The sequence below is a fragment of the Polypterus senegalus genome, chromosome 3 (assembly GCF_016835505.1).
Source record: "Polypterus senegalus isolate Bchr_013 chromosome 3, ASM1683550v1, whole genome shotgun sequence".
Lineage (NCBI taxonomy): Eukaryota > Metazoa > Chordata > Cladistia > Polypteriformes > Polypteridae > Polypterus > Polypterus senegalus.
In genome coordinates, this window is record NC_053156.1 from 282,980,517 (window position 1) to 282,989,693 (window position 9,177).

The 9,177-nt window shown below is 41.0% G+C and overlaps 1 protein-coding gene across 1 annotated transcript; it reads left to right on the top strand.

Annotated features, from left to right (window-relative positions):
* The first annotated feature begins 3,431 nt into the window (after positions 1–3,431).
* On the top strand, positions 3,432–8,789 carry LOC120526702 (uncharacterized methyltransferase YdaC-like). Its single transcript, XM_039749859.1, has 3 exons — positions 3,432–3,618; positions 5,489–5,926; positions 8,593–8,789. The coding sequence occupies exons 1-3, from the start codon at positions 3,432–3,434 to the stop codon at positions 8,787–8,789; spliced, it is 822 nt and encodes a 273-aa protein (XP_039605793.1).
* Positions 8,790–9,177: the final 388 nt, after the last annotated feature.

The window sequence follows — 9,177 nt, forward strand, 5'->3', positions numbered from 1 at the left end:
TATAAAAGCACGTTTGTATCAGGTGGTGCTAGCATAGAGGCCTGGCACAGAGCAGTTCTCAGTTGCTAAAACGCCCTTTGTTCCTCCATACCCCACTTGAAAGCATTGCCTTGACACAATAGATGATGAAAGGAAGCTGCAATTGTGGCAAAACTGTGAATAAACATCTGATAATATGATGACAGGCCCCAGAATTCCCACACTTACCTCAGTGAACGGGGGCCAATGTATAACTTCGGCCACTTTATCTCCTGTGAGAGATGGCCGGCAGCTTATCCTGCTCAATACATCCACACCGCTGGATGGAGTCCTCCCTGCAACATGGAGGTGCCCCAGATTCCCGCAGGGCATCATGGAAAATGGAGTTCGGCTTCACAGCCCTTCTGGATACCGTGGGGGCCGCCAGGGGAGGCTGGAGGGAGACACAAAGATTGTTGTTTCTAATATAATCCGGAAGTATTCCCAAGTCATGGGGATGGAAGGACAGAAGTACTTCCGGGCTGAAGAAAAATATAAATCTTCATCTGACACGGGAGTGCTATTGAATCATGTGGACTGAAGGACAGGAGCGCTTCCGGGTCAAGGACTATTTAAAGGATTATGGGAAACCCAGCAAGCTGAGCCTGAGTTGGGAGGAAGTATGACAGAACTGCTGGGTGGAGAGGAGGATTATTGTTGATTATTATTGTATTGATTACTATTGTGTATTGTGGAGGTGGAGGTGCTCTGTGCACATTATAGAAGAAATTACAATTATTTCTGGTACTTTTACCAGGTTCTGGATGTGCTGACTGTGGGTTTGGAGGAGTGACACCGCCTTCTAGTGTCACACTCCCTTGGTGGTGATATTCTGCCTACTTGGGTGATGACCCAAAAACATGAACTCCCAATTCTTTAGATGAGAACCATTGGAGAACACCAGGGAGACTCAGATAGCTCTATAATAACAATTTTCCAACATCTTTTTCTCAGCAGCTGCTTGGCAAGCATGGGGAATGCAGCATGACTGGTGTTTTATAGAAAAGGCTTTGCCTGTGTCTGTGCAATGATGTGCCAGATGAGTTCTGCCCATGTGCTCGGGGTAAGTGGCAAATCTGTCACTGTATTCAAGCAGGGAGAGTAAGGTACTCATGCTGGCACAGTGACTTGGATATAAGATCCCTCATAAATCTGCCCCAACTGTCCATTGAAACTGAGGGTATGCCTGTTTTACTATTGCCTGAATCTTACCCCCCATTACGACTAAATTCAGTCAAATCTGCATTCAAGGGCAGTTGACATGGCTCCCAAACTCATTAAGTCTTTAGGAGGCAGATCTTTCAGCACCATACTACCAGCTTTCTTGGTTCCCATCTGTTAGCAAAGTCATTAACCTGGAACTGGTTCCAATAGACTTTCCATGAACACAAACCATTAAGTGCCCTCATCTTCAGCTTTTCTCTTTGAGGTAAAGGTAGGCCATAGTGTGCTGGATTCCCCACCATCACATGATTGCTTTTTAATTCCCCCACTACTGGTAAACCCACAAAGCACAGGATTCCAGTATTGTTGGTGAGCAGCTCTAGTGGAAGACTGAGGAGTTTGTGATTCCCTGTAAGCTGAACACATAAAGTTGACTTCGACAAGCAGTAACCTTGATTTCAGACAATTGGAACTGGGCCCATATGCCTGTCCTCCGCTTGTGTCTCCAGTCATCTGTCCAAAACACTTCCACTCCATGACAGTAACAAACACACCTCAGCTTAGATAAATCTGAATATGGTGTCTTGATTTCAACCAAACAAGACAATAACTTCATGTATTTGATAAACTTTCCTGTTTAGGCCTCAGAAAACTCCTGCCAACTGTTTCAATTCACTGTAATAAATGTCATGACCACTAAATCTTACTCAGACTCCCTCAGAAAGACTGTTACTTCACCATGCTGGCTTCCATTTATCCTCTTCTTCACTCTGACTCAGCCCATTTTCCGTTTTCTTCCCAAGGGTTCTCCAAAGAGCTCTTGCTTCATTTGCATGTCTCACGGCTATCTGTCCTGTCCCTGGACTCTCTTACACATCTCACCAGCCAACCAGCCACTACACTAAGTCTTCAGTGTTTATAAGTTTTCCCCTAAAAAAAAAAACATGGATTTGGTGTCTTGATTTCAAATAAACAAGACAATAACAATACGCCACAGGAAAACGCCTGCCAGCCTAAAAAATGTGATTGTTGAGTCTCGCAGTCCTTCATGCCCAGAGACCTGCAGAAGAGACCGCTACTTCCCCACAATGATTCTCAATTATCGTCTGCTTTGCTCTGGTTCTTCTTTGTCTTCCAAAAGGTTCTCCAAAAAGCTATTGCTTTTCTTTCTTGTCTCATGGGTGTCAATATTGTCCCTGGACCCGCCTAAACCTCTCAAAAGCCATCCAGCCATTACAACAGGTTTATAATGTCATAGCCCTTTTCTCCTAAAATAAAGAAATAAAAAAATCTGCTAGTAGTAATTAAGTAAGTATATATTTTAAGACAGGTCAACTATGTACAATTAGACAATTTCTCTTAAGTCTCTTTAGAATCTCAAAGCTGTCCATACTTTATCAGTTTAGTGTTTGTCAGTATTGTAACTGTACTGACAAGTTACATCAGCCAAAGTCACCCAAGTATGAGCTAGTATCACATCACCAGTGTCAGGGGTGCCTATGTAAATGGCGGGTTACTTCCATTTTCAAATAGTGCAGCAAAAGGTAAGCAGTCCTTTTAAGGACAATGAGCCACCTCATTGAGCGATGTAAAGCACAGAGAATCAGTCCTTTGTGATGCTAGGTGCTGATGATACATTGGTGTCAGAGTGAGATGACAAGACCTACATTCCAACTTAGCAGAGCGCAGAGTGCCTTGGAGACCTAAATGGACCTCCTTGGCTCTTCAGAAGAGTTGCCAGAGAGTCTTGTGGCTCCCATCCATAATCTGGAGTGCTGTTTACAGCAGCAGTACAGGGGGGAAGAGAGCTGGGAGACTGCCACTTCTGCATCTCCACTACTGCTTCTCCATCTACTAAGATCCATTAGACAAAATGTGCAGACATCCGGGGGAGCTTCCGACTCATTGAGCTGAGGCAAAGTGTGGCAGATTGAGTTGTCACTGACCCTAAGTGAGCTGTAAGAAGCAGTGTTGGTATTAAATATGTGCAAGCACATGATAAAGCAGATTATACAGACGTTGTGAAGTGGTGGTGAAGGGAGAATCTCAAAGTGGAGATCAAGACTTGAAATGTGATTAGCAGTGCCAGTTCAGGGAAAGAAAACAGCCAAGAGACCAGTACATCTGCATCTCCACATGAAGAGGTTTACTAGCTTGCTTACAACTGACCAGCATTGAACACCTCTGCTGCACCGCATGACAGTGCAGCACTCAACATTCCAGCTGTGTCATTTGACAACACAGAATTCATGATACTTGCTGATGTACCCTCATCACCAGCTGCACAACTGAAGCAACAGAAAAGACCATGCTGCAGTTTCAATGGGTGTGTACACCTTTGCAAGAAGCTGCAAGTGGTCACTGGTGACAGCGGCTTCAATGTGAGGCTATGCAATGGCACTGACATGTTACTTGAGCCAGGGATGAGTAACCCAAGTATGAGCTGCCATTACAACACCTAGGGCAAGAGCGCCTATCTAAATGGCAAGCCTAAATTTTCCAACTAGTGTAGCCAAAGACATGCAGTCCTTTTAAGGAGAAAGAGCCTCTTTAAAAAGCCATGAAAGAGCAGAGAATTCAGTGCTTAGCACTGACACTACAATATATTTGTGTGTGATGGGGCTACAGGATGCTAGTGCTTAGCACACTTTTGGAGCATAACCTTTACCATTAGAAAATAACAAAATCTTTATGTCTTGAGAGAGCTGGCAGTGCTTGTGGATTGTATACATTTGTTGTCCATACCCTGATGGTGTAGCCAGCTTCTACAGGTCTCCTGTATTCCTGCAGACTCAAAGTTTTGCATCTCAAAAAAAATAATAATTAAGATTTGATGTAGTCGTGCACGGATGATCAGAGCGTAGATGAAAGTCTGAGAAAATTCTGGAAAAATAAACTATACTCAATATATACATACAGTATATCATTATATATTTAACAACTTGAGTTTTCAAATGAATAAATAATGTATTCCTGGCATTGTGGTGTATAAACTGTACAAATGCACTGTAGTGATAACTGGTTGGAGTGCTGCTGGTTTTGTTTTTTTCCTTTTTGTCATTTTTTCCCTTCTTTTTTCTCTATATGTATCAACTTACCTTTGCATGGAGAGGATCAGCGGTGTATTATGCAGGGCTGGGCTGCAAGCTCACATCTTGCTTGGTGTTGCGGGAATAGTGGATATTGTATGTACTTGTCTTGGCGGAACGCACACTAATGCAGACATAATATGAGTTTATTAGGTGACCAGATTTTGGTTTTCAAGGAAGAGGACTAAGGGGATGTATATAATTGAAATTTTACAAATTCTTTCGTATACAATGTTTATTACTTTTTTCCGATCGAGCAATTTATCTTCTTAGGAAACGTTTTAAATACTTGCAGGGTTGCTATTTTTCTTCCATAATGGCAAAAAAGTAAAAACACAAAAATACTGTATAGACATATTTTTTTGTAGAACAACGGTAATCTTAACACCAGAAATAAAAATCAAGACAGCTATATGTATAATAACTCAGGAGAAGTCTTGGCTGGTTTTAAAAATTGTCATGTCTAATTGGAACTTTTTGAAACTTAATGAAACAAAAATCAACTCAAATCTTATTTTCTTCGTCACACACAAATTGTAGCATACAGCAAACATGCACTCATTGGATCACTGTGGGAAGACCATGGTCATTGTGGGTCACAAAAAAAAAACAACAATTAAAATCCCTCACTGGCCAGTGTGGGGGTCTACTACAAAGAGCCCCCTGGGAAAGTTCTGTTATTGGCCCGAAATAAGTTAATTGCTGGCAGTCCAAGTTTGGTAAGTCCCTCTTTGGACCAGTGATGATTTGGTAATGCTGGCCGATGTCATCACTACCTGATAGTGTCCCGGTTTTAAATGTTGTCACAGACTGCGTAACACAGTGAATTAGTATTTTCAGTGTTTTTATTTATTTTGACTGTAGAAGAATAAAGAACAAGTATAATGACTTCAAAAGATACTGTTTATGTATTGGCAAAAATGACACATTTTTGCATGTATTATTAGTAATGATAAAAAAAACAACTAAAAACTAAAGGAATGGTAGAATTTTTAAAGATGTAATAAAACTATAGAACCCTAACAGAAATGGCATAAAACACAGAAATGCCACCACTGACTAATTGTGTGGCCTTGAGCAAGTCACATTACTAAATTGTGCAATTTACTGTATGTGATTCTTTAGATAAATGCAAAAGCTAACCAAAATAAACCTAGAGCAGTGTGTCCATTCTTTAAAAAAACCTCATTAATAACAATAATTGCTTTTTTTTTCAGCCATATTGATCAATAAAGTGACTCAGCAGCTTGGACACCCCACACAGTCACTGATTGGCTGGCTGGTAAAAGAATTTCTAGTGAATAAGAACTGGATCGTAGAGGTAAAAGCAGCAAATCTGGCACAGATCCAGCCCAATAACACAGTCTTGGAAGTGGGCTTTGGACCCGGTTTGGGGCTCCAGGAAGCTCTCCAGTACCTAACTGGCTCTAATGGTAAGCTGTATGGACTTGACTACTCTGAATACATGCACAAAACGGCCACTAGGCGACTCCAGGATCAGATAACTTCAGGAAAAGTACAGCTTATACTGGGCAGCGTGGAGGACATCCCACTACCAGACTCCAGTGTGGACAGAGTGTTTCACTGCAATTGTTACTACTTCTGGCCAGACCTCAAGAAGGGTTCTGCGGAACTTCTCAGAGTGATGAAACCAGGTTTGCTCTTTTTACTTTTGTTTGCAATGATCAAGTGTGTCTGCCACACAGGTGCTATTTATTCATTTTTATCTAAGCTGTCTTATTCCAGTTCAATGCTGGAAAGAACCAAGGCCATTGTATTGGAAATGCATTGGTCCAAGTTGGGTACAGGGACTGCAGTACCCACATTAGTCTTGAGTGAAATGGGCAAGCTCCTACTTCTTTTTATTTTTTCTACTTTTTTTTTTCATTTTTTTCACTCTGTGAATTGTTCTTTGCATAGGAACCTGGCTGTTTTGACTTAAACAGTCCTCAATATGTGGACAAAACAGACAGACAGACAGACAGACAGACAGACAGACAGATAGATAGATAGATAGATAGATAGATAGATAGATAGATAGATAGATAGATAGATAGATAGATAGATAGATAGATAGATAGATAGATAGATAGATAGATAGATAGAACTTATCCTGTGTGAATGTATGCAGTGGGAGTCCTTTAACAATCAGAAACCCATTATCCAATCCGCTATATCCTAACTACAGGGTCATGGGGGTCTGCTGGAGCCAAACCCAGCCAACACAGGGTGCAAGGCAGGAAACAAACCCCGGGCAGGGTGCGCACACACACACAAACACACACACCATGCACACAGTAGGGACAATTAAGAATCGCCAATCCACGTAACCTGCATGTCTTTGGACCATGGGAGGAAACCGGAGAACCCGGAGGAAACCCACGCATTTGATAAATCTGTTATCATCTATTCATGGTTACTTAAGGAGACTGTTATGGGTCTAAGTAAAGGTTTTATTTTCTGGAGCCTTCTTGTGGATGGTTCTTTTACAAACCAAAAATAGTTCACCTATTGCATCACTCTGAAGAATCACTTTGCCAGCTTTTGTTTTTAAAGAGTATGGTGTGTATGTGGAGTGTGCACGGTTTCTGTGTGTATGCTAAGGTTTTTTTTTTCCTCTGGTTTTGCTCCTACCCTTCAAAAGATACACTGAAGATGTTAGGAAAACCAACTCTGAGTTAGTGTTGAGTGTGTGCATCAGTGTCCATAGGCTGGCTCTCCATTCAGGACTGTTTCTTACCTTGTATCCAGTGCTGTCAGGCTCTGCTCCATTCCTCAGTTACCTTGAATTTCATAAATTATATGAGTAGAGTGCATACATGTGTAGCGTGAAAGAATTAATCAAAAAATACATGTGACTAAATTCTTGTGGTATGTGGTTTTCACATGCGTGTTGAGATTCAGTAGTCAATTCTACATTTTTTCTGATCTAATTACATACTGTAATTGGATGAATAAGGTGGTAGAAAAGGTATTTCCTAGAGCATGCTCTGTCAGTTGTTTATTTTTATGTTGGGGAACTTCTTCTGTCACAGACAGTGTTTGAAAATGAGAATGATGCACTACTGCCCCAGAGATATAGAATTCAGTTCCAGGCTTGAATATTGTTAGTTCCAATTATTTGTTGTTCTTCAGATGCTGCATTTTACTCACTCATCACAAAGGTACACATTAGTATAAATATGAGTGGGTGTACCCTGGCATCTCATTCTGGGTCAGTTCCTGTCTTGCACCTAGTCCAGTCAAGATCCATCTAACTGTTATATTATATTGGGAGAAATCGGTTCACAATATGGAGAAATGTATTCAAAATACATGTTTTGCATTTACAGTCATATGAAAGAGTTTGGGAACTCAAGCAGCTGATCGAGCAAAGAGGAGGTCAAAATAAAACTTAATTTGTTTCCCATTGTTTCACCATTTAAGAGAGGGGTTTCAGAGGAACGACCGCATCTCCTTGGGGTGCATTCAGCCCCCTTCTTCATTATGCGAGCAGCAGAGACGCAAAGTGATGGTGTGTAGCGCAGGCCATGTTGGCAAGTGAAGTGAGCAGGGGGCAAACCCCCTAGTATATATAAAATTATATATATATATATATATATTAGGGGGCTCTGCTCCCTGCTCACTTCACTTGCCCACCCCCGGGTTTGGTAACGATGTACAGATACACCATCTGCAGTGAGATGTTCTTGCAGCTCTTTGGAGGTGATCTGTGGGTTGTCTGTCACCGTTCTCACAATCCTGCTCATATGCCGCTCCTGTATTTTTCTTGGCCTGCCAGACCTGCTGGGTTTAACAGCAATTGTGCCTGTGGCCTTCCATTTCCTGATTACATTCCTTACAGTTAAAAATCTTTTTGTAGCCTTCCCCTAAACCATGATACTGAACAATCTTTGTTTTCAGATCTTTTGAGAGTTGCTTTGAGGATCCCATGCTGTCTGTCACTCTTCAGAGGAGAGTCAAAGGGAAGCACAACTTGTCTATGAGGTTCAAGGCTTAATGAGCTAATCCAACCAATTTGGTATTGCAAGTAATCAGCATTGAGCAGTTACAGGCTTTCAAATCTGCAAAATTACAAGGAGGCTCACATTTTTAAACAGCCAGTTTTTCACATTTGATTTAATTTCATAAATACTGCTTCACTAAAAATCTTTATAAAGAAAAAAAAACAGTACTCAGATGTTCCTAGGAAATGAAAGACATACCACTGTTATCTTTTTTTGTTGAAAGTAGAGTCAATTATTATGCAGGCTGAGAGGGGTTCCCAAACTTTTTCATATGCTGTATATTTGACTTTTTTTTTTCTTCCATTTCCTAACAGAAGCACTGATGGTAACCACTCTCAGACTGAATACTGTCAAAACAGGAGTCTCATTTGGGCTCCTAAGAGGTAAGATGTGGCAGCCTGAATACTACATGGATGCCCTGCAGGCCACTGGTTTCAGAGATGTGCGTATGGAGGAGATGGAAGACAAAGGGTTCAAGTTTAATGCCATTTTTGCTACAGCATCCAAATAAGACTCCAAAATGAGTACAGCAGCAGAGTCTCACTTGAAATTTAAAATATCTACTTAAGCTTTTGTTTTACTTCATTGCTTAAAAGTAGAGTTTATGTGCAAATGCAAGCTTTTTAATAGAGACCCGGGGAGACTGGGTTTGAGTCTTATCTTAGTCACTTTCATTGTCTACGAGTGGATTCTGTAATTGGTGGGTGAATAAAATCAAATCAATATAAGTTCAAAAACTGGGAGCTGAGGTGAAACTTATAATAACTTATATTTACTAAATGACTAAGCAGATCAGGTATAGAGCAACTATTGAGATGCTTCATTGCATCAGATACTGTATATGTCACATCTGATCTTGGATAATTGCTTATGGGTCATTTGTTGAGATTCTGGATCCT

Coding starts and splice junctions, on each gene's coding strand:
- LOC120526702 (XM_039749859.1), top strand. CDS start 3,432: ATGATACTTGCTGATGTACCCTCATCACCAGCTGCACAACTGAAGCAA. Junction 3,619..5,488: donor GCCAGGGATGAGTAACCCAA/GTATGAGCTGCC, acceptor TTTTTTTTTCAG/CCATATTGATCAATAAAGTG. Junction 5,927..8,592: donor TCTCAGAGTGATGAAACCAG/GTTTGCTCTTTT, acceptor ATTTCCTAACAG/AAGCACTGATGGTAACCACT.